The following is a 25,859-nucleotide window of genomic DNA, read 5'->3' as shown; positions in this document are numbered from 1 at the left end:
CAGGTTCAAGCCAAAAGGCATCTAAAAGGCATCCCTTACTCCTGCAGCCCAGGGCTGGTCTCCTTTGTGCTTGCACGGTGCTCATTGCTTGTTGAGCTGGTATGGTGATGCCCGTGCAAGCTGGCCTCCTGAGTCTGCTCTCCGATTCACCGGGGGCCCCTTAGGGGCTTAGAGCAAGGATGGCCGTCACATAGGAGCCCACACACTGGGCACTGAAAATCTCCTGGTAACTGCCCTACCTACAGGTGGTTGACTGTTCCAGTCAATATGCCGACTTTGGATGCTCCAGAAGAGAGGCTGAGAAAATTTAAGTACCGAGGCAAAGATGCATCTGTGAGTACCAAGCAACTGCTTCGCCCTATGAAGCAGTAGTGCAGTAAAAATCTCATGGCTGGAATGTATCAGAAATGGAGGGGAAGGTGATGTGGGGAACCCAGGTTAGATCATTTCCCCCAGGATTCTCAATAGAGTCGAGGAGTTTGTCCTGAACCAAGATAAAAGGGTCTATTTTGTTTTGTTTTTAATTTTACTCTCCCTCGGTCTGGCATCCAGGGCTGGATCAAGGCTCCAATGACCTGTAGACTGATCTCTAATGGTGGAAATGGTCAGGGACATGTGGGTCATGTCTTCAGAGGCCATGGTCCCCAGCCCTGCCTAGATCTCCAGTTGGGAGGCCCAGGCCTGCCCTTGCGGGACCAATCAGTACTGATAGAGATGTGCTCAGACTCGGGACAATGGTACACTTTGCTTGGATGGTTCTACAGCTGAGAGTCCTGGCCTGCCGAGAATGTAGACAGGCTTCCTTCACTTTGGGAAGAAAGTTAACTACTTTTCTGGATGTGGTGTTAGGAGAAAGCAGAGGCAGTAAACCGTGCTATTTACTGTGTAATATTAACTCTTCTGGGCTGTTTACTGTTGTCACTGTAAAAGTGAAATCAGATGCTTTGAGGCATGTTTTAGCTAAATGGGGTGACAACCTGACTCCCCTGCTCTAAGGGCTCTGGTTCTTTCTTTTTTCTCGTTAGATGAGGCGGCAACAGCGGATGGCAGTCAGCCTGGAGCTCCGGAAGGCCAAGAAAGATGAGCAGGCCTTAAAGAGGAGAAATATCACCAATGTCTCCTCTGACCCAGCTTCTGAACAACTAACCAAAGGAGTACGTACATTGGGAATATGGCATTCAGGACGGTGGCTCAGCAGGTTTCTCTGGCTTGAAAATGTTTAATACATTCGGAACTTGGAAACGCTAATCCCGGGTCTTTAAGGAGGGGGGTAGAGGTAAGCTGGTGGTGTTGGAAAGCAAAGGGCCATTACCTTTGTGGCTGTGAGTCTGGGATCTATGTTCTGAGAGAGATGGGGTAGATGAAGTGCAGCTTCTAATGGAAATGAACTTACCATCCCTCGGCCAGAAATAAGAAATGAGGGGTTACATCTAGTCACTCAGCATATAAAGTCTTGCCTAGGACCCGAGTGCTGTCCTTCATCATCAGTTCCCCATCCACCCCAACCTCACTCAGTGCAAATTCTGCGTTGATGTGCAGCCTAATGCTGTCTTTCGTGGGTCCTTTCCAGAATACCTTGACTGGGGAGTTTCTCTTCTTAGACTCTGATAGTCGTGGCTCTACATCCTTTTATGATCTGCCACTGTCTGTGTCCCATCTTAACCATCCACATGCATTATTGCACCCTGCTAGGATTAGGAGTCTTACAGGGCAGAGCTAAATTCGATCTGGGCAAGTAGATCTGATGACACATTAGCAGCCATTAAACGGAATGGCTGTTAGCATTCTCTGACTTTCTGTACATGGCTTCTTTCTCTCAGCATAATGTTTTCAAGGCTTGTCTGTGTTGTAACATATGTCAATACTTGATTCCTTTTTTTTTTTTCAAGTTTGTTTATTTTGAGAGAGAGCATGTGCGTGTACACATGTGAGTAGGGGAGGGGGAGGGAGGGAGAGAGAGAGAATATGAATGAATGAATCAATCAATCAATCACAAGCAGGTTGCACACTGTCAGTGCAGAACCCAATTTGGCACTCAAACGTACAAACTGTGAGATCATGACCTGAGCTGAAATCAAGTATCAGATGTTCAACTGACTGAGCCACCCAGGCGCCCCAGGACTTCATGGCTTTTATGGCTGAATAATATTTCATTGTATGGACATGCCAAGTTTTGTTTATCCATTCGTTAGTCGGTGGACATTTGCATTTCCACTTTTTGGCTATAATGAATAATGGTGCTTTGTGCACAAATGTTTGTGTGGATGTGTTTTCAGTTCTCTTGGGAGCATGCCTAGGAGGAGAATTGCGGGGTCATATTGTCATCCTGTTTAACTCTTTGAGGCTGGAGGTAAACTGAACAGTGGCTCCCCCTCCAAATACCTCCATCTCCTAATCCCCAGGACCTATAAATGTTGCCTTGTATGGCAAAGGGGACTTTGTAGATGTGATTAAGTTAAGGGTCTTGAGATGGGGAGATTATCCTGGATTATCTGGATGGACCCAGTGTAATCACATCGGCCCTTACAGTAAGGATGAAGGACAAGTCAGAGCAGGTGATAGGACCACAGAAGGGGAGATTAGCATATTGTGCTTTGAAGATGGAGGGAGGGAGTCATAAGCCAAGGAATGCACGTGGCCTCTCTAGAAGCTGAACAAGGCAAGGAAGCAGATTCTTTCCTCAGAGCCGCCAGGAGAAGCCAGCCCTGCCTTCAGTCCAGTGAAGCTGATTGTGAACTTCTGATGTCCAGAACTAGAAGATGATGTGGTGTTTTAAGCCACTAAATTTGTGGTAATTTTTACAGAAACAATAGGAAACAAATATGTTGCCAAACTGTTTGCCTAAGTAGCTGTATCATTGTACATGCTGGCTCTCTTACCAACACTTGTCCATTCTGGGATTGTAGCCATCTAGTGAGTACAAAGGGCTATATTGTTGGAATTTTGGTATGTTTTCCTAACGATTAATGATCATTTTTTGATGTGCTTATTGGCTATTTGTGTATCTTTTGGAGAAATGTGTACTCAAACCCTTTGCTCAATTTTAAGATTGAGTAATTTGTCTTTCTCTTGTGGAGTTGTAAGAGTTCTTTACACTGTCTATTCTGGATACTAGACCCTTACCAGATACATGATGTGCAAATATTTCCTCTTACTCTGTAGATTGTCATTTTTACTTTTTTAGTAGAATCCTTGAACAAAAGTCTTAAATTTTGAAAGTGTTTAATTTATCTACTTTTTTATTTGGTTGCTTGTGCTTTAGGTATCATATTTAAGAATCCATTGCCTTGGGTGCCTGGGTGGCTCAGTTGGTTAAGCAACTTCAGCTCAGTTCATGATCTCATGGTTCATGAGTTCAAGCCCTGCATTAGGCTCTCTGTTGTCAGCACAGAGCCTGTTTCGGATCCTTCGTCTCCCTCTCTCTTTCTCTGCTCTTCCTTCACTCATGTTCTCTGTCTAAAATAATAAACATGAAAAAAAAAATCCATTGCCTGATCCAAGGTCACAGAGATTTATGTCCAAGTTTCCTTCTAAGAGTTTTATAGTTTTAGCTGTTACATTTAGACCTTTGATCCATTTTGAATAAACTTTTGTAAATGGTGTGAGTTAGGGGTCCAATTTCATCATCCCATGTGTGGATATCTCATTGTCCCCGTATCAAAAAGACCGTCCTGTCCCTGTTGAATGGTCTTAAATCCCTTGTCTAACATCAGCTGACCATACACGTGAGAGTTTATTTGTAGACTTCGGATTCTCTTCCATTGATCAACATGTTTACCCTATGTCCGTGTAGCACAGACTTGATTACTGTAGCTTTGTGGTGGTTTTGATATAGGGAAGTGTCTTCCAACTTAGTTCTTCTTTTTCAAGATATTTTAGCTGTTTGGAATCCCCTGCATTTCCACATGAATTTTTGAATCAACTTGCCAATTTCTTCTAGCAAGACAGCTAGGATTTAGGCAAAACATAAGAGACTCTTAAATACAGAGAACACACTGAGGGTTGATCGGGGTAGGGGAGAAGGGAAATGGGTGATGGGCATTGAGGAAGACACTTGTTGGGATGAGCACTAGGTGTTGTATGGAAGCCAATTTGACAATAAATTCATTTTTTTTTTAAAAGACAGCTAGGATTTTAATGGAGATTACACTGAATCTGTAGACCAGTTTATAAGAGTATTGCCATCTTAACAACATTAAGTCTTCCAATTCATGATCATGGGGTATTTTTTAATATATTAGGCCCTCTCTAATTTTTTAAAATAGTTTCAGCATGTAAGTCATGTGCTTCTTTTGCTAAATTTATTCCCAAGTCTTTTATTCTTCTTGATGTTATTGTAAATAAAATTATTAATTTCAGCTTTGGAGTGTTCACTGCTACTATATAGAGATACAAGTGATTTTTGTATGTTAACCCTGCAGCCTAGCTATGTTTGGTTGTTAGCTCTAATTTGTGTGTATGTGGGGGGATTCTTCAGGATCATCCATATACAAGTTTTTGTCTTCTGCAGATAGAGACAATTTTACTTCTTTTTCCAATCTGGATGGCTTTGTTTTTCTTACCTAATTAATCTGTTTAGAACTTCCAATACTATGTTGAATAAGAGCAAGGAGGTATCCTTGTCTTGTTCCTGATCTTAAGGGGAAGCTTTCCATCTTTTACCATTAATTGTGATGCGAGAGGTGGGATTTTTTTATTTTTTATTATTTATTTATGTATTTATTTTAATATGAAATTTATTAAATTGGTTTCCATACGACACCCAGTGCTCATTTCAACAGGTGCCCTCCTCAATACCCATCACCCACCCTCCCCTCCCTTGAGGGGGGATTTTTTTTATAGAAAAAAAAAATGACCTTATGAGGTTAAGGAAGTTTCCTTTTATTTCCAGCTATTCTATCATGGAAGGGTGGTTGAATTTGTCAAATGCTCTTACCCTGCATTTATCGAGATAATTTTATGTTCCTCCCCCATTAATTCTATTAATAGAATTAATATTCTATTAATATGTCCTACTACATTGATGCTCCCATGTTGAACCACCCCTGCCTTCCCAGATTGGATCCCAGTCGATCAGGATGTATAATCCTGTTCATACGTTGATGCATTTTTGTTTCCTAGAATTCTTCAAGATTAGCTGTTTTTCTTGAATAATCTCTTTTTGGCTCAAAACAAATTGGGCTACAAGCCTTTGGTTAGTTTCTAGAGTTTGGAAGGTTGATTCTATTTGTGTTGTTGTTGGTGGTGGTAGTGGTGGTGTTTTGGAGAAGAGAATTTTTGGAGATCCTTACTGTATTTTTGCTGATCATAACTAGCATGTTCTTCATGGAATGACAAGGTGCTGGGAATCCAAGTGATTATAAGAATTACCCCTTCCCCAGAGCATGGGAAGGGTCCCACAGATCTGTGTGTCCTATAAGACCACCAAATGTCTTTCTCTCCCCTAATGCAGACCAGCATACTGCCCAAGCCAGCTTGTTCTAATCAGATAGATGGTTAGACCAGATGACCTTCATGGTTCCTTTTCGCAGAGACTCTGACCCAAAAGCATCTCTTCTTGCAGGTCAGCCTCAACCTGCAAGAAATAATCAATGGTGTGAATGCCTCAGATCCAGACCTATGTTTCCAGGCCACCCAGGCAGCCAGGTATGGCTAAACAGACTTCTGCTATTCATAGGTTCCAAGCTAGGAATAAGTTTCAGGGGCCTTCCTGGTTTTGTGGCAGTGACAAAATGCCCATGCAACATAAGAGAAGGTGAGTCTGTTCAAAAGCAAGACTAAATTGTTCCTCTACACTGTCCTTGAGAACATCTTAAGATATGCAAGTGTTGTCAGAGATGAATTGCTTAATTTAAATTGGCCTCTATAGGAATCTCTGCTCATAGATAATACCTGAAGGGAAAAATGTTGCTTCATCACTGCCAAGTGCCATGGGCTGGACTTTAGGATATTAAGTGGCTCTGGCCCAGCTGTTAGTCTTGTTTGATAGCTAGAAATGCCAAGAGCATTTATAAAGGAGGTTCTTAATATCAGACTCACATGACTTGCTTTTATTTTTTTCCCTCTGATTGCGAAGGAAAATGCTGTCCCGTGAAAGGAACCCTCCTCTAAAACTGATTGTTGAAGCCGGGCTCATTCCCAGGCTGGTGGAGTTCCTGAAGTCATCACTTCACCCCTGCTTGCAGTTCGAGGCAGCCTGGGCTCTGACCAACATTGCTTCTGGGACTTCAGAGCAGACTCAGGCGGTTGTGGAAAGTGGGGCCATCCAACCTTTGGTTGAGCTCCTGTCTTCCCCCCACATGACTGTGTGTGAACAGGCAGTGTGGGCCCTTGGTAATATAGCAGGTAAGACACTCCTCATAAAGGGCTAGGAAACCAGTGGGTCAGGCACCTGGCCTGGCATGCTATGGGAGTTCTTTGGGTAGCATCATAGACTTGATCATCTGAGTTTAAATATCCAGAAACAGTGGGGAGGCCTGACAGGCTTTTCCAAAATTCAGAGTCAAGTTCAGAGGCTGAAAATTAAAGCTGAAACTAGATGATGCAGTACGTACTGAAAGCTAAAGGCCGCCTAAGGCCATCTGCCAATACTGGGGTCCTACGGCCTCAGGTCTCAATGGCCTCAGGAACAGAAGACCAGTCTTTGACCCATGCACTGTGACATTTATGATGCACCCATTCATAATGCAGGACCTTGAAAAAATTCTACCTCCAGTAAAAGTTGCCAAGGGAATGTAACAAAAGATAATATTTCCTCAGTTTGGGGTAAAAGTCTTCCCTGAAAATGCAATCCTAAAATGGCCTTGTGAGTTTGGGGCTTGCTGCTGTATTCCCTGCATGGGCCAGGAAAGCACGAACTGAGGAGTTAGTGCGACAGTGTTGAAAGTTCTAGCATTCCTGGCTGGATATAAATACAATACTCTTGGGAGGGATATGAACTCAATTGGGCCCCTCTGGATTTTGACAAATTAAGATCAGCCAAATGTTAGCAGTTTCAAGTTCAGAGAGTCAACAACCCACCATGACTGAATCAGCAGAAGCAAACACTGTGATGAGACCTCCAAGGACTTAGGGTATTGGGATAGCAAATGCAGAATATAAAGTAAGTCTGCGTGGTAAATGCTTGCAGAAATGAAGCACCTATTACAGAGACTTTGTCCCTCATTTTGTCTGGTTCAGTAAGGAACAGGCAAAATCGGGTAGTATAAAGTAACATATGCCTTGTCCTGGTGGTTGAAGAATTACAAACTGAGACTTCTAGGGTCTCAAATTGGTATTCTCACTTGAGCAGCAGATAGCAGATGGCTAGCATCTACCCATCTCCCAGACTTGGTTTTGAGTTGCTTTTGGAAGCCTCTGTCCCATGTCAACATCTTCTGGGAAGACAATTTGGCCTGTAATAGCCTTCATCTTCTTGAGAACCATGCTATGAAGTACCATCGGCATTTAGAGTCTCGAGGACGCTTCCTGGGCTATTGGCTGGCTCCTTGATGTGTCCACAGACTGCCTATGACAGTCATTGCTGTGTGGTGCACACATCTGGTCTATCTACCCAACCAACATGATGGAGACAGAGAATCTAGTTCATGGGTATCCTAAGTATTTGCCCAACCCAGGAATGCATTTTGGCATCTCACCCTTTGCACAGGCTTTTAAAAAAGTAGTCGCTTACCTCCAGGATTCTCTTTGTTCCCTGTTCAGATGTCACATTCTTATCTATTTGAAGGTGATGGCCCAGAATTCAGAGACCTGGTTATCTCGAGCAATGCCATTCCACATCTGCTGGCCCTGGTTTCATCAACCATACCTGTAAGTGTCTTTAAAGTAGAAAAGCTAGCTAGGTGACACGTTTCTGAAATTGTGGAAGTATTTTCAAGTCAGTTAGGTCATATGGGTGCTGCCTTGCCCCTTAGGACAGCACTTATAAGCAAGACCTAGGACTGAATATCACCTTGGGTAGAGGTTGATGGAAATTTGCCCCCAGGGGCCACTAGTGCTGATTTTACTTTTGGGGGGGTGGCATTGGAAGAGTTCCATTAGAGTTTTTCTAAAATTATAGTCCTTCAAAAGTAGATGACTAAGCTCTCCATTCAAGGGGCACAGATAGAATTAATGGGTCTCCAGTTATGTTCCTGGGTACTGGGTCTTGATTTGAAGCTTAGAGTCAGAGTTGATTGATGTGGCAACAATAGAGCTCCCCCACCCCGACCCCACTGGAGATAAATTTGGGTTTTAGATTTGCTTCAAACAAAAATGAAGAGAAGGTAGCTTCTAAAAGCCAAGGGAATACCCAGCCCTCAGGGTGGGAGAAAACCTGACCTAATGGAACCAGAAAAAAGCTGACATGACCAGGGAGTTCACAAGGAGAGAGCAATGTAAGAGGAAAAGTAGGGCAAGGGACTTAGACTTCCTCATGCTGACAGAGGGAAGGCTTTGAAGGATCTCAAGGCAGGAAGTGAAGTGATCTGATCTTTTAGAAAGACCCTTCTGGCTGCTTGTAAAATGATAGCAAACAGAGATGGGATGCTGCCATGTTGGACATGGGAGATAGAAAGAAGCAAGGATGCCCTCTGGTTTTGGGTTACCTTGTTATGACGGTCCTCCTAGAGAAATGGGAAGATGGAGGGAAGAAGGAATCAGAGCCTTAGTTGTACATATTAAGTTGAAGAGTGTGAGAGACACCATCGTAGCAATGTCAGGATGGATAATGTTGGTCTAGATGATTGTGCACACATCTGTCATCCAGCTTGGCAAGATCAACTAGAGCAGGGCTAGATGCTTACTTTTATAAATAAAGTTTTATTGGAGCATGGCCATCCCCATTTATTTATGCCCATATTGTCGGTTGCTTTTGTAATGTTACAAGGGCAAAGATGACTTGTTGCACCAGAGAGACCCTATGGTCCATAAAGCTGAGAGTGTTTACTATCTGGCCTTCTATAGAAAGAATTTGCCCCAACCCCTGACCTAGAGTATGAGGAGAGCCTGTGACTAAGTCTCAAGAGTTCTGACACTCCGAAGACAGGCAGAGCCCACCCCAAAGACTGAGAAGAAACAGCCCATTTGGCGATAGAAATGCAGGTTTGGGGTCATAGGTGCCAAAAAGAGCTTTTTCAAGAGGGGTACTAAATACCTCTGATAGGGATGGTAACTTTAAGACTGAAAAAGCAGCTGTTGGATTTGGTGACTTGGAAAAAGCTGATTTCATCACTAAGTAAAAAGAAGTAGGGGCAGAAATCAGACCAGAGGGGTGGAAGAACAAGTAAGAAGCTGCAAGGTAGATGCAAATATAGACACATCCTTGAGGGCTGGACTCTACAAATAGAAGCAGGACCATGGCTAGAGAGACGGAGGGGTCCCAGAGTGTGGGAGTGATCCAGGGCAGAAAGGTGGTCATGGGGACAGAATCTTCAAAGGCAAAAATGGGATCCAGATGTGGAGTAGGAAGACTGACCCCTGAACAAAGATCAGAAATGTGGTTGCCACATGTTGGTAGGGTTACTAGGCAGACCAAGCAACTCCTGCTTGACCTTTGTTTTGTCGATGAGAAGTGAAAACAGGGTCATCAACTGAGTCCAGGTGGGAGGGACATTTTGAAGAATCCAAGGAAACCTACATATAACATTTGAATAGGAAACCTAAACTCGTTCTCAGTCTCCCTAGTGTGCATCACTACTGAGAACAAAGTCTGCGTGAAGCTCAAATTCTTTGCTTCACACTCGTCAATAATATTGATGAAATATGGCAAGGACATGTAGCCATTGGCCTTTTTCCTCCTTTGCCCCTGATGCTGGAAGCAGTCTCCTTGTTACAGATCACATTTCTGCGGAACATCACATGGACTTTGTCCAACCTTTGCCGAAACAAGAGCCCTTACCCCTGCAAGAGAGCAGTGAAGCAAATGTTGCCCGTGCTCTTCCACCTCCTGCAGCATGAAGATGGCGAGGTTCTCTCGGACACCTGTTGGGCCCTGTCCTACCTCAGTGATGGCTGTAATGAGCGCATCGGCCAAGTGGTAGACACGGGCGTCCTACCCAGGCTGGTCCAGCTCATGACCAGCTCAGAGCTCAATATCTTGGTAAATGTCCCTGGTCCTGCCTGTCTCTGTATGAACCTTCCAACTAGAATGTGGGAGTCATACTCACTTGAGTGAGACCTCTCCCACCATCAGCTCTAATACTTTACCTAGAACAAAGCTTGTGGTCTGTATTGCCCTGGTCTCTGCTACTGTCTAGCCAAGGACTTGAATGTATTTTGATCGAAAAGCCTAGTGGATGTTAAGTAACTTACTTTTTCTTAATCTGGTAACTAGAAAGTATAGAAAAGCAGCACATTGAAATTGCTTCTGGTCCCTCCACCCTTTTGTGGCCTTTCCTTCCAGTGGTCCGTGCATGTGGATGTTAACCAGTTGGCTAATGCAGGGTATGCGTGAGTGTGTGTGTGTGTGTGCTAACGTAAAGCTCATTATAACATTTAAATTTTTTACTCGAGGGTAAAAGAAAATTCCCTCTTATCCTCTCCCTAGTTTGTTATTAGACTACTGAAATAGTCTAGGTAAAAATGAAACAAAGTCAACATCAAATACTTGGCTAGGATAGGAAACATGTCACTTATAAGCTTCTTGAAGATATGCCTTAAAACATGGGTGCCCCTTTTGACTTCTATGGCTAGCCTTGTATATTTATGCAGGCTTCACAATCATCTGTGCCTAGATTAGCATAATATTATTCAGACATCAAGGTTAGTTTGGGGGGATGATATTGAGAGGAGGGAGGGTATGAAGAGAATAAGAAGCTGTATGTCCTGGGTGTCGAGGGCCCATTTGGAACCATCCTTCCAAGGCTGTGATTGGCCTATTCCACCTCTCACTTGAGTAGCAGATACCTAGCATGAAAGGCTAGGAAAGCTCTAGAACTGTTGGTGGTCTGTGCTGGGGCAGCCACTACAGTGCAGAGAAACCAAAATGAATGCACAGTCAGCCCTCAGAGGACTGTTGTCTTGAGCCCAATTGCAGACCCATCCTGGGGACCTTCAGAGTTGAGAGGGTGTTTGTGAACACATCAACAAATGCCATTGGGATCTCATTAGCTCCAATTAAATATACAGCAGGAACCTGACACTCCTGCTAAATACAAATTCAGTAGAAGTTACCACATTATAAATACTGTAATCAATTTAGCGATTTTCCCAGTGTAAGATTATGGAAGGACAGCATCATTTCTTAATAAAGCCATCCCTTGACCTCTGTCTCACTGAACCTGGAACTGTTGAGAGGCTAGCAAGTACCTTCAGACTATGCAAATGGCTATGGATGTGCTGAATTAATAAAGATCATGGATTTGATCATCATTCACAGGTTTCCTGAGCACCATCAACATAGCAGGACGCATATTTGGGAGTGTACATAGCTTGGTGTGACTGTCCCCTTCTGTTGTGATAAATTGGCAAAGCTTGCTTACACTTGCAGCCTTGTTCTTCCAGACCCCCTCTCTCCGCACCGTGGGGAACATTGTCACAGGAACAGATCACCAGACCCAGGTGGCCATTGACGCGGGCATCCTGAACGTGCTGCCCCAGCTCCTGATGCATCCCAGGTCTTCCATCCAGAAGGAGGCGGCTTGGGCCTTGAGCAATGTGGCCGCAGGGCCCTGCCAGCACATCCAGCAGCTGATTGCTTGTGGCACGCTGCCTCCCTTGGTGGCTCTGCTAAAAAATGTAAGTGGTGCATTCTGTGACAAAAGGCTGTTTTCCAATTGGCCCCACGTTGAACCCCTTCAGGAGTTCAGACACCACCTAAGAAGCAAATTACTCGAGATCACAACAGAGCTATGAAACCTTAGTTTCCTAATTCTCCCTGGGAAAAAAAAAAAGGAAGAGGCATCCATTTTGGACAACCCATTAAAGACTTAGGAGACTAAACAAGCATTGTTCAATGAAAAGGTGACCCCTCCCACCCCTGCCCCCCCCCCCAGCTCAAATATTCAGAAAAAAAATCCTGAGCTGGTAAATATTGGCTTATCTTTGGTGTTAGAAGAATGTGGCATCCACTCTACTTGTCAAGAGAGGGGGAAGTTTTGTTCTGTTTGAGGAGGAAGAACCTATTGGGTTATGGTGATATTGTACACTGGATTTTTTTCAGCGTAAAAAATCACATTGATTGGAGTGGTAATATATACTGAAAATCCAGATATAAGAGTAGAAGTAAAACAAAACCTCCTTCTTCCTCCAGATTCCCACTTCCCTCCCCAGGACAACTCCTATCCATCAGCATTTCTTTTTGTCCCCTTTGAATGGATGGGCTCAGTTTAATTATCTATAGGTGACAAAAGCCAGGAGTGGTTTTGTCTGGTTGGGGGCAGGGAGGCAAGTGGAATAGGATGGGATAAGAGAAGCTGCCGGTGGTGTTCCTGTCCTCGGGTGGATGGTGGGTTCCTAGGTGTGCAACCTGAATCAAGGCATCTTTTGATCTATTAGATGCTTCCTATCCTGTGTGCTACCATGAGTCTATATAGATTCTCATCAGAAACCTCCAGTCATGGGGGCACCTGGTGGCTCAGTCGGTTAAGTGTCCGATTTCAGCTCAGGTCATGATCTCATGGTTCCTAAGTTCGAGCCCCACATTGGGCTCTGTGCTGACAGCTCAGAGCCTGGAGCCTGCTTGGGATTCTTTGTTTCATCTCTCTCTCTCTCTCTCTCTCTCTCTCTCTCTCTCTCTCTCTCAAAAATAAATAAACATTAAAAAAAAATTAAAAAGACATCCAGCCTTGAATCAAGAAGTAATCTTACTTCAAATTGCTTTTTTATTTTATTTTATTTTATTTATTTATTTATTTTTTATTTATTTTTGGGACAGAGAGAGACAGAGCATGAACGGGGGAGGGGCAGAGAGAGAGGGAGACATAGAATCGGAAACAGGCTCCAGGCTCTGAGCCATCAGCCCAGAGCCTGATGGGGGGCTCGAACTCCTGGACCACAAGATCGTGACCTGGCTGAAGTCGGACGCTTAACCGACTGCGCCACCCAGGCGCCCCTCAAATTGCTTTTTGAACTACAGTTGGCTTGGAGCCCGAAGTTGTTTTTGGTTATTGAGTTTCTTTTTTTTCTTTCTTTCTTTCTTTCTTTCTTTCTTTCTTTCTTTCTTTCTTTCTTTCTTTCTTTCTTTCTTTCTTTCTTTCTTTTTTTTACACTGAGGTCACAGTTTTCCCCAGCCATAAAATGGGAATAACTCCTTCTGCACAGGGATAGAAGTATCTATGATAAATTACTCCCAGATCTCTGGGCAAAGTGTTTCTTACAAATGCAAGGAATGCATTGAGTGATATTTCAATGGTCTTCCTCTGACACCTCTGGTCTGGCTCATTCCCTGAGATCACTTTGTGTGCTCAGCTTTGTAGCTATGGAGCTTCTTGTCCATAGTTCCCCTGCATCCGAAAGACTAAGGGCATCTTCCCTTCCCCTCCTCACACTCTGTCTCTCTCTCTCTCACAAGTTAAAAAATAAAATAATTCCAAGGATAATTTCTAATATATATAGATTATCTGGATTGGTTTATGTTCGTTATATTATTCCCATAACCTGACTTAAGGAAATGAGTCCATTCCAATTTAGAACTTCCCTCTAAGTCCTAATGGGAGCCTGTCTGCTCCTTGGCTTCTCAAAGGTGCTATCCTCTGTTCAAGAACTAGAGGCAAATTGCTGATGTGTTCAACGTAAATTATATATACAGTCTTGGCTGTCACCAGCCTACCTAGAAATTGAACTAAGTTAGCATTGCTATATTTAAGTTCTTAAGGATCCATAAAGATTGTAAACATTGTTTCTTCAGGGAGAATTTAAAGTCCAGAAAGAGGCTGTTTGGACCGTGGCAAACTTCACAACTGGAGGCACCATAGACCAGTTGATCCAGCTTGTCCACTCTGGAGTCTTGGAGCCACTGGTGAATCTGCTTACCATCCAAGACCCCAAAATTGTTACCATCATCCTTGATGTTATCTCTCTTATCCTCAAGGTGAGCTGCTCTAAGCAGGTTGGGTTTTTTTGTTTTGTTTTGTTTTTTTAAGCAGGTTGGTTTTGAAATAGCAGTCTCCAAACCGAAGGCATTTATTTTGGTTCTTAAAATCCCTATGTGGATTCTCTTTCCACTCCCCCAACCCTCCTCCTATTCATGCATCCTATGGAAAACAAAAACAAGAGGCCTTTCAAAGAAGGCCCATCTTCATTTTTTCAAGTGAGTGACCATATGCCTAACATTGTTTCAGATGCTCAGGATACCACAGAACAAAGTCCTTGCTCTGGTAGAGCTTATATATTAATGGGGAGAGTAACAGACCCAACAACTGGGAGTTTATGTGATGAAGGGTCAGTCGCTGATGGCTCAGAGCAGGAAGGTAATGGTGATCCCGTCAATGTAGTAGTCAGGAGAAACTTGTCTCACGAAGAACATGCATGCAAAGATCAAAGAGAAATGAGTGAATCTTATGGATATCTGGGGAAAGAGGGCTCAAGGATGGGCGGGAGCAAAGGGATGGAAGGTGGTGGTCAGGCTCAGAGCATCCATATCACATAAGGTATGTGAAAACCTTGGCTTACTCTGAGTGAGATGGAGAAACCAATCAAATGTTTGAAGCCGGGAAAAGCAGTCCTGTACACCACATGGCTGGCTCTTCTAGAAGGCTAAAACATAGGGTACACCTGAAAGAGAAGCAAGAAGTTAGCAGAGATAGATGCTGAAATTGGACTACAAAGCCTTGAATTAGAACTCCAGGAAAGTTTTATTTCTTAAATAAAGGCAAATTAAGCCAATGTTCATAAACCATTTGTGTCAGTTCTATATTGCTGCATGATCAGTTACTCCCTACTGGTCTAAAACAAATACAATAAAACCTTGGATTGTGAGTAACTTGTTCTGTGCATGTTCTACAAGACAAGCAAACATTTATAATAAGTTTTAACCTGATAAACAATCTATGCCTTGCAATACAAGTCATACATGATGCCGAATGTCCCATGATCACAACTGAGCCAATGTTTCTTCTCTCTCTCTTGCTACTGGATTGTGGGCGATCATCTTCCACGCTTGGATGCTCAGTTTCAGGCTGCAGTGTTTGGCAGAAATTGACGATTTTTCAGAATGTTGGAAGGTGCCCACAACTGGCACTATTTTTTGTCACTTCAAAGCACCTGTGGACAGTCCTTTGCTTTTCCATACAAGAGTAAGCTTAGGAATTCTCCCATTCTAGGTCAGGTTGCCTGTAGATATAGACCCTTTACTCTTGCTTTTCCATACAAGAGTAAGCTTAGGAATTCTCCCATTCTAGGTCAGGTTGCCTGTAGATATAGACCCTTTACTCTATGCCTTATTGCTAGTTACATTAAATACAGTATATGACAAGAGTTTAATAATTACTATAGTCAACATCCATGCGAGCTTAGACGTGGCCCCCAGGCAGAAAAAGATTGAAAAGAAAGATGGTAATAAGGAGATGATTACGGTGGAAGTGAAGAAGGAAATCAAGAAGTATGAACGAGGTATGTGAGTGGCTAAAACTGCAAGATTTTAGAAGAAGTCGACGTTGACCATTTGCACAATATTAAAGAAGAAAGAAGGGGGCTGGATGCAGCAAAAGGATATCAAATATCAAAGCAATGGCCACATGTTCTGGAAGATGTAGAAAAGTTGCTTTTGTTTTAGATAGAAGAAACTAGCAGGTGATGCTGTGCCCAAGAACTTTGTCTGCAAGAAGGCAAAGGCCTTGTACACCAACCCTGTCAGTAAACTGCCAGGTATGTCAACAGAAAGTGAAGTCTTCAAAGCAAGCAGGGACTGGTTTGATAACTTTAAGAGGAGAAGTGACATCCATAGTGTTGCAAGACATGGAGAGGCTGCGAGTTCTGACGCTAAGGCAGCTAAAGCTACTGTCACCGAGTTCCAGAAGCTCATGGTTTCCAAGTGTGACCTGCCAGAACAAGTTTTTAACTTGATGAGCCAGGGCTTTTTTGGAAAAAGATGCCAAAGAGGACCGACATTACAAGATAAGAGCACATAATGCCCAGTCACAAGCCCACAAAAGACCATCTCACCCTCATGCTTGGTGCTAATGCAAGCAGGGATTTTATTTTGTTTTTAATAATTTTTTAAGTTTACTTATTATTCAGAGAGCACAATCTGGGGAGGAGCAGAGAGAGAGACGGACAGACAGACAGACACAGAGACACAGAATCTGAAGCAGGCTCCAGGCTCTGAGCTGTCCACACAGAGTCTGATGTGGGGCTTGAGCCCATGAACCATGAGATCATGACCTGAGCCAAAGTCAGAAACTTAACTGACTGAGCCACCCAGGTGCCCACAAGTGGGGATTTTATTTTATTTTTTTATGATTTATTTTTGAGAGAGAGAGAGTGTGTGCGTGTGTGTGTGTGAATAAGGGAAAGGGAGAGAGGGAGACACAGAATTCTAAGCGGGCTCTGAGCTGTCCACACAGAACCCGATGTGGGGCTCAAACTCACAAACTGCAAGATTGTGACCTGAGCTGAAGTCAGCCTACTGAGCCACCTACTCAACCTACTGAGCCAGCCAGGTGCCCCACAAGTGGGGATTTTAAAGTCAAGCCCCTGTTCGTGTATGATTCCAAGAATCCATGAGTCTTCAAGAAATGCAAGGTGCAGAAGAGCCAGTTAAACATTATGTGGAGGTCCAACAGTAAGTCTTGGGTCACTCATATCTTGTTCATTGGGTGGATCAATGAGGCCTTCAGTCCTGCAGAATTTTAGAAAAGAATTTGTCACACAAAACCTTACTGGTTATGGATAATGCTCCTGTTCACCTGCCAGGCTTTGAGGACCACTTACTGAAGGAACTTGAGTTCATTAAGGTCAAGTTCCTTCCTCCCAACACCATTCCAATTTTCTAGCCCATGGATCAGGAGGTTCATTTCAAACTTTAAAAAGCTTCATAGCAAAGCACTATTTCAGCAATGCTTCAAGGTAACCAAAGGAACAAACCTTACCCTCTCAGGGTTTTGGAAAAATCATTTGCACATCATGAACTGCCTCAAGATCATTGATAAAGCCTGGTATGGGATCACCAAGAGAACCCTTGATTTTGCTTGGAGAAAACTGTGGCCCGATTGCATTCTTGGACATGACTTAGAGGGGCTTGCTTATGAATAGGAGCCAGCAGTTGTTGATGAAATTGTGTTCTTGGGAAAGGCCATGGGACTGGAGGTGAAGGAGGGTGACATTCAAGAGCTGGTAGGGGAACATGGCCGGGAGCTGACCACTGACAGACTGATGGGTCTGCTTCGTGAGTAACAGCAAGAGGTTTTGCAGGAGATCGCCTCTGCAGAGGAGAGAAGAAAAAGGCAGAGGAATCCCTCACTTCAAATGAGATTATGGAGATGTGTGAAATGTGGGAGACAGTGCAAAATTTTGTAGAAAAGCCCCACACAAATAAGACTGTAGCAGTGTGAGCAATTAATCTGTTTAACAACAATGCAATGTTATTTCTGCAAAATCCTCAAAAGGAGCAAAAGCAATGTCATCGGATAGGCTCCTTGTTAAAGTTGCATGAAAAGAAAAAGATTCTATTGAGCCAATAGATAGCAGTGATTCTGTTAGTGATAGTGAAGTTCGTCCCACACAATAACCCTCCTCTCCCTTGTCTCCTTCACACCAGCCATAAAGATTTTCAAAGATAAGTGCAGGTTAATTAGTGTTTCTTTATACCTTGTATTTATTTTGTATTATATTACAGTATTCTAATGATTTTTATATGAATATTTTGGGGTTGTGGAATGATTCATCTGAGTTCCCATTATTTCTTTCAGGGAAATTAGCTTTGATAGACAAGTGTGTTGGATTACGAGCATGTTTCTGGAACGAATTATGTTCCCAAACCAAGCTTTTACTTCATTATCTCATCTAGTTTCTGGGGTTAGGAATCTGGGGATAGCTTAGCTAGATGGTTCTGGCTCAGGGTCTATTATGAGATTCAAGGTGTCAACTGGGGCTGCAGTTTCATCTGAAGGCTTGATGGAGGCTGAAGAGCAGCTTTCAAGATGGCTCACTCATATGCTTGGAAAGTTGTCACTTTCCTGGACCTGGAGCTCTTCATAGGACCATTTATGTGTATTCTCATCATGGTAGCTGGCTTCCTCTGGAACAAGCAATCTAGGAAAGCAAGGTGGACGTCCCAGTGGCTTTTATGACCTAACCTTGAAAGTCATTCCAACAACATGGTCCTATGGGTTACACAGATCAGCCCCACTCAACATGGGAGGAAACTATACAAGGGTGTGAATATCAGGAGTTAGAGATCATCTGAGGCCATCTTGAAGGCTGGCTATATTCATCTGGTTAAGGTCCTTTTATATGCGACGAAGCCGTTTGAAGAATTTCAAAGTAACACCAGGGGATTCCTTTTAAAAGCTCACTTTAATCATCCTTTTCATGTAACTGTCTTAGAAAGAACTGACCTGAGTCAAGAACAGATTTGAAATAGCACCCAATTAGACATGAAGACTGAACAAATTACATGGATGAAGCATAGAGACTTGGCCGCCCATAGACAAAGTTGGACATAACGACATAACACATTGGTGAAAGCACACTTGTGGGCTGGAGAAATTGAACTTCATCTGTTTCATTTGAATTAAACATTTGGGATTTTTTTTTCCTTGGAGGCATCTGGGAAAACCACATCTGATAGATCAGAGAAAGGCACTGGAATAGCAGGTTAGGAGGACAAGGTAGCAGAGAGCCTCTAATGGCCGGCAGAGTGCAGCTTGAAGTGACTTTGGGGCTGTTTGCTCTTTTGCCAACATCCAGAATCCTTCTCCAGGGCTCTGCTTGCCCTGGGTCATCCCACATCCCCCAGCTTTCTTTCTGAGGCTATCCTAGCTCATTGGTCCTGCCTTGGTTTCTTCACTGAAAGCCAAAACTCATTTTGGACCCCAGATAGATCAAAGAGTGTCCAGCTTTAGACAAGACAGTACAGACTCTCATCAGGTAGACAGTGTGACCTAAATAAGGTTTAATTTGGACCACAGGAGGTTATTGCTCACAAAATAAAGAGCATAGCCCTTCGGAGATGACACCAAAGCTGCCTCTTTACTTCTCTTTCCCCAAATAGGCTATTTAGCTAGCTGGGTTATTCCCTCTTCTCCTAATAAGCAACACTTAACCCTTCAAAAAGTTGTCCTTGCCATTCCTTGTTTTGGGAATGCTGGGAGTTTCCTATGGTTGGCCCTGGCACAGCACTGTTTTTCAAGAAGGTGTGCTACTTCCCAAGCCTTTTATGCACATCTTCTATAACGTAAACCACTGATCATTTACTGTGTTCTACTTTCTGTATTGCAACAATTATCTACCTGTATGCCCCAAAAATGAGTTATGAAAAGGCCTTTTCTAAATCCCATCTTGAGCTCTAGTTTTGTAGGCCTCGCCCACAGTCTATGTACAAGTGTTTGAATGAATGAACAGCCCCAGATGATAAATCCGATGATCAGCATTGGATTAAATCCACTCATGTTATTTGTTTCCAGAGACTTGGTTATTTGCCATGGTGTTGCTCAGGGTCCCCTTAGTCTTACCTCTCAAGGCTTTACCGTGAGGGTAGGGCCAGAACACCTGTATTTAAATAGCATTACTTAGGGTGCCTGGGTGACTCAGTCGGTTGAGCATCCGACTTCGGCTCAGATTGTCATCTCATGGTTTGTGGGTTCAAGCCCCACATTGGGCTCACTGCTGTCAGTGCATAGCCCACTTCAGATCCTCTGTCCCCCTCTCTCTTTGCCCCTCCCCTGCTCATGCTCTCTCTCAAAAATAAAGCATTACTTGAACATTCTTTCAAACTGTATTCCTATTTTTTTTTTGAGAGTGAGAGGGCACAAGTGAGCAAGGGGAGAGAGACAGGGGAAGAGAGAGAATACCACGAAGGGCAGAGAAGGGGAGACAGAAGCAGGGCTCCCCCAAAGTGGAGTTTGAGCTCACGAACTGTGAGATTATGACTTGAGCCAAAGTCAGATGCTTAACCGACTGAACTATCCAGGTGCCCCCCTCAAACTGTATTTTAAACCATTTCCATTAATTAGAAGGGAGATAGCTATTAAACAGTAACAGCAATGTATTTGTGGAGGGCAGCTTACTTGGCAAAAATTGTATTTTGTGCAATTAATATAAACCTAAATATGTGTACTATAAATACCCAAAAGAGGAGTAAGATCCTGCAGTCTTAATTAGGGAAAAATAAAACTATGGCTGCCCATTCTGGAACAGGAGCCCTTGACTCCCCTGAGGCGAAGCTCCGCCTCCAAAGAGCTTTTTTTCTTACATGCCCACAGGCAGCAGAGAAGCTTTCAGAGAAGGAAAACATGTGTCTCCTGATAGAAGAAATCGGTGGTGTTGATAAAATTGAGGCCTTGCAACTTCATGAGAACCCTCAGGTTGCCCTGACTGCTTTGAACATTATCGAGAACCATTTTTGTGAGGTAAGTGATTGCAGAGCGGGAAGGAGCTCTCACACCTCCTGGTGAGGCCCCTTAGCAGGTGATCACTGGGCAGGTGCCTGTGCTGCCCCTGGGAGGTGGGTGACCGGACAGGTGGGCTTCTCTTGTGACTTAGCTCTGAGTTTCTCCCCCCGTCCATGTTGAATGGACTGCCTTTGAGGGGCAGCTTCCCGGCTCCTGGAAATCACTCTAGTCCCATAAAGGCTTGCCCTGCTGTCTCTGGTTTAGAATTTTGTTCTTTTTTTTTTTTTTTTTTTTTTGTCTTTCCCCCTGCTTTCCTCTTGTGAGGAAGGGAGCAGGAGGGAAGGGCTATGATGCTGAAGTGATTTATTTTTTATCTCTATTTAAATGTTTTTATTTTTGAGAGAGAGACACATGAGCAGGGAAGGGGGAGAGAGAGAGAGAGAGAGAGAGTGACAGAGACACAGAATCTGAAGCAGGCTCTAGGCTCTGAGCTGTCAGCACAGAGTCTGACGTGGGGCTCGAACTTGGGAAAGGCAAGATCATGATCTGAGCCAAAGTCGAATGCTTAACCAACTGAGTCACCCAGGCACCCCTGAAATTATTATTATTATTTTTTTTACTGAAAAACCCTACTAAGGCAGTCCCAGCTTCTGAAAAATGATTTTGCTACTTACTGCATTTTGTTTCTTTCCAGAACACAGGGTTTGGGATAAACTGCACACAAGGCTTTTAACTTTTCTGCAGGAGCAGGGAATAATGATCAGACAGCATTAGACATTTCTTTATATGTGTTTTATTTAATAAAATATGTGCAACATAAAACTTAGCATTTTAACCATTTCTAAGTGTATAGTTCAGGGTCATTAAAAGTACCTTCATAGGGGTACCCGGGTGGTTCAGTTGGTTAAACATCCAACTCTTGATTTTGGATCAGGTCATGGTCCTAGGATCATAAGATCAAACCTAAGTCTTAAGATTTGAGCCCCAAGTCGGCTCAGAGTGGAGTGTGGAGCTTGCTTAAGATTGTCTGTCTCTGGGGTGCCTGGGTGGCTCACTAGATTGAGTGTCTGACTTTTCAGCCCAGGTCATGATCTCGAGGTTCATGAGTTCAAGCCCTGCACTGGGTTCTGTGCTAACAGCTCGGAGCCAGGAGCCTGCTTTGGATTCTGTGTCTCCCTTTCTCTCTGCCCCTCCCTCACTCTTATTCTGTCTCTCAAAAATGAATAAATGTTAAAAAAAAAAAAAAGATTCTTTCTCCCTCTGTCCCTCCCCTGTGTGTGCTCCTTCTCTCTCTCTCTCTCTCTCTCTCTCTCTCTCTCTCTCTCTCTCTCTCTCAAAAAACAAAACAAACAAAAAAAACTTTCATGTTGCTGGGTAGCAGTCACCACCATCCTCTCTAGAAGTCTTTCATGTTTCCGAAGTGAAGCTCTGTTCCCAGTAAACACGGACTCCCCATTCTTCCTCCCCCGAAGTCCCTGACAACCACCATTTAACATTTTGTCTCTGTGAATTTGACTACTCTAAATAGCTCATGTAAGTGGAATCATACGGTATTTGTGCTTTTGTGATTGGTTCATTTTACTTGGCATAATGCCCTCAAGGTTCATCCATGTTGTAGCTGGTGTCAGAATCACCTTTGCTTTTTTTAGGCTGAGTAATATTCCATTGTGTGTATATACTACATTTTGGTTTATTCATTCCTCATGGATCTTTACTCGGACTGTTCTTTTGACTATTGGGAATAATGTTGCTTTGAGTATGAGCAAATACCAAACAAATACCTGTTTGGAATTCCTGCTTTCAGTTCTTTGGGTGTATATACAGAAGTGGGATTGTTGGGTCATATAGTAATTCTATTTTTAACTTTTGAGGAATTGCTATACTACTATCCACAGGGAATGCATCATTGTACATTCCGACCAGCAATGCACAAGGGTTCCCATTTTTCAACATCCTTACCAATACGTGTTGTTTTCTGGTTTTTTGATCCTAGTCATTCTAATGGGTATGAAGTTGTGGCTTATTGTGGTTTTGAGTTGCGTTTGCATTAGATAGTGTTCATATGAAGGTGAGCTCAAAGTTCTTAAGTGGCCCACTAAACATAGGGCTGGGGTTTTACGGAATGAGTGACACTCCATTAGGCATCAAATTGGAATCGTCAGCAAAATCCAGAGACATACAACAAATACGACCATGTTGGTGGTTTGTTGCTACCTGAAGTCAGTCAATACTGGTTTGGGACCAAGGGGGTGCTCTCAAAACAGAGAGGACCCAGAACAGCAATCAGCATCTTCTGGGTTAAGGCTCCTACAAAACTTTGTAAGTAGGAAACCCATCTCTTAAAGGAGTTTCAGATTCCTAGGACTCATCCAAGGGCTCCAGGCTAAAGACTTCTGATGTAGAAGTAACAACTACCTACACTGTGTCCTTACTCACTGTAAGGGCACTGTTCTATGTATCAAAACTGCACTTAAAAAGAATCCAGACACAAGAGGACAAATACCATATGATTTCACTTACATCAGGGACCTAGGAGTATCAAACTCACAGAGGCCTGCAGGAAAATGGTGGGTGCCAGGAGCTGGAAGAGAAGGAAATAAGGAGTTAGTGTTTAATAAGTACAGAGCTTGGGTTTGAAATGACAAAGTTCTAGAAATGGATGGTAGTGGTTGCACAGAAATGTGAAGGAACTTAATGCCATGGAACTCTCTACTTACAAATCGTTAAAAGTGGTGAATTTTATGGCACGTATGTTTTACCACACACATAAACTGTATTTAAGGTAGAGCCTGAGAAATATTTTGGTGCTTTTCTCCTTCACCCTCTTTTCTGAGGGAGCCTTGAGGCTGATTTTGATCAAACTGTTAATCCATAGAAGATGTTAAAGAGTCACCTGTAAGGCAATAACATGCTGGGAGCCTGCAGGTATAATAGTGTCTCTTCTTCCCTGAAGGGAGAAGAAAATGGCACAATATTACCAGCCCTGGACCAAGATTGTGAATTCTTAAACCACTTAACAAAAAATTACCAAGGCCCCACGACTTCTAAACCAAGGACCACACCCTAATGGGTAACTTCTTTAAGAATCTTCTAGATCTTGGCATGCCGCAGGTGTAAAGCTTTTTAAACTGAATGTTAATAAAAGTTTCGACACATTCACCTCCATCTATCAAAAACGCCGTTAAAACAATTGCGTCTTAAAGCCATGTGGAATTCATCTCCTAAGAATGTGTGGTTTAGTGGTTACCTTTAAGGATCTTAAAGGAAGACACTAAAAACAGTAAAATGGTCTATAGCTATTTAAGACAAACTTTGGCTTGTAGACTTGATTTAACCAGTAATTCGTATTTCTTTCCCCTTCCCTTTTCATGGAATGCCTGTTAGTACAGAACATTCTTCAGGGAAAGCTGTGTGGGTGATGGTCATAAGGAGAGTAGAATGGGCTGGGAAGGACCTAGGACCACAATACTTGGTAGTGTTGTGATGGATGTGGGATATGCTCTGAGGATTGGACTTGATTTATATTATTTGAGTGTAGAGATGGGATCAAATTCTATTGTGGTCTGAAGCATCACACCAAAATGTCATGCCCAAAGCATGTCTTCGCTGGTCCTTGATAAGTGAGGAGGAAAGATGTGTGGGTGTCCGTCTAAAATACTTCTGGGGGCTGGGGCACCTGGGTGGCTCAGTCAGTTGAGCGTCCGACTTCAGCTCAGGTCATAATCTCACAGTCCATGAGTTCGAGCTCTGCGTCGGGCTCGGTGCTGACAGCTCAGAACCTGGAGCCTGCTTCGGGTTCTGTGTCTCCCTCTCTCTCTGACCCTCCCCTGTTCATGCTCTGTCTCTCTCTGTCTCAAAAATAAATAAACGTTAAAAAAATTTTTAAATACTGCTGGGAGGTATCTGGGTGGCTCAGTCAGTTAAGCATCTAACTCTTGATTTCGGCTCAGGTCATGACATGGGATAAAGCCCTGCATTGGGCTCTGCACAGATAGTGCAGAGCCTGCTTGGGATTCATTCTCTCCCTCTCTCCCTCTCTCCCTCTCTCCCTCTCTCCTTCTCTCCCTCTCTCCCTCTCTCCCTCTCTCCCTCTCTCCCTCTCTCCCTCTCTCCCTCTCTCCCTCTCCCTCTCCCTCTCCCTCTCCCTCTCTCGCTTACACGTTCTCTCTCTCTCTCTCTCTCTCTCTCTCTCTCTCTCTCCCTCCCTCGCTCACATGTTTCTCTCTCTCTCTCTCTCTCTCTCTCTCTCTCTCTCAAATATTAAAAAAAAAATAGGGGTGCCTGGGTGGCTCAGTTGGTTAAGAATTTGACTCTTGATTTTGGCTCAGATCATGATTCCACAGTTTCTGTATCAAACCCTGTGTCAGGCTCTGTGCTGACAGCATGGAGCCTGCTTAGGATTCTCTCTCTCCCTCCCTCTATGCCTCACCCCCCCTCCAGGATCTCAATAAATAAATAAGCTTAAAAAAATACCTTAAAGAAATACTCTTGAGAGACCATTCATGTTCTCACAAATGTCTCCTTTAGTGGTGAGAACAAAGCTACGATTTAGTGGACATTAGATCTTCCAATGAGCATCCTCATCAACTTTTGAGGTGACTATGCCCGCTGCTGAGGGCTATGTTGGTGGGATGAGATCTTTGGTGTTTTGCTTTCCCATGTGGAAGTGGACCCAAGAGACTCCGTTTCAACTCCCTCTTTCATTTATCAGCTCAGGCCATCCTAGCTTGGCACATCTCTGGCCAAGGACTCTGAATCTTAGACCTAGGGATTGAGCACAGAAGAAACAAATAGTTGGAAAGCATTCACTCAGTCCAGTGGCAGGGCCTTATGCTCAGTGGAATGGACATTTTTCTGTGGTTACCTGCTTCCTGCTTCTCCAAGGCTTCTTTGTAGTCCTCTCTGCTCTCCCATACTCTTTAGAATAGGTTCTCTTTTTTGTTTAAGTAGCCAGAGTTAGTTTGGGTTGCTTGCAACTTAAGAATCTTTAAAGATACACATAGGGTGAAAAACTAAACCATAACTAGTTATTATTTAAGTCCAAAAGATTTATTAAATCCCATTCTGTTAAGCCATTGTATAAAATTTGAATTTTAATTTAAAAAATACAGTGTAAAAAAATATAACCTAGGGGCGCCTGGGTGGCTCAGTCGGTTAAGCGGCCGACTTCAGCTCAGGTCATGATCTCCCGGTCTGTAAGTTCAAGCCCTGCGTCGGGCTCTGTGCTGACAGCTCGGAGCCTGGAGCCTGTTTTGGATTCTGTGTCTCCCTCTCTCTGACCCTCCCCCATTCATGCTCTGTCTCTCTCTGTCTCAAAAATAAATAAACGTTAAAAAAAAATTAAAAAAAAATATAACCTAAATTGTATATAAAACATTACTATATAGTTCT

At 43.3% G+C, this 25,859-nt stretch overlaps 1 protein-coding gene across 1 annotated transcript; it reads left to right on the top strand.

The window, feature by feature from the left end:
- Positions 1–247: 247 nt before the first annotated feature.
- KPNA7 (karyopherin subunit alpha 7) lies at positions 248–24,134 on the top strand. Its single transcript, XM_043559682.1, has 10 exons — positions 248–333; positions 1,026–1,154; positions 5,564–5,646; positions 6,077–6,345; positions 7,727–7,809; positions 9,815–10,078; positions 11,482–11,715; positions 13,826–14,008; positions 20,340–20,486; positions 23,422–24,134. The coding sequence occupies exons 1-10, from the start codon at positions 268–270 to the stop codon at positions 23,533–23,535; spliced, it is 1,572 nt and encodes a 523-aa protein (XP_043415617.1). The 5' UTR covers positions 248–267; the 3' UTR covers positions 23,536–24,134.
- The last annotated feature ends 1,725 nt before the right edge of the window (positions 24,135–25,859 follow it).

This window comes from Prionailurus bengalensis, chromosome E3, assembly GCF_016509475.1.
Source record: "Prionailurus bengalensis isolate Pbe53 chromosome E3, Fcat_Pben_1.1_paternal_pri, whole genome shotgun sequence".
In the NCBI taxonomy this organism is placed as follows: domain Eukaryota; kingdom Metazoa; phylum Chordata; class Mammalia; order Carnivora; family Felidae; genus Prionailurus; species Prionailurus bengalensis.
This window is presented reverse-complemented; position numbering and strand designations above follow the sequence as displayed.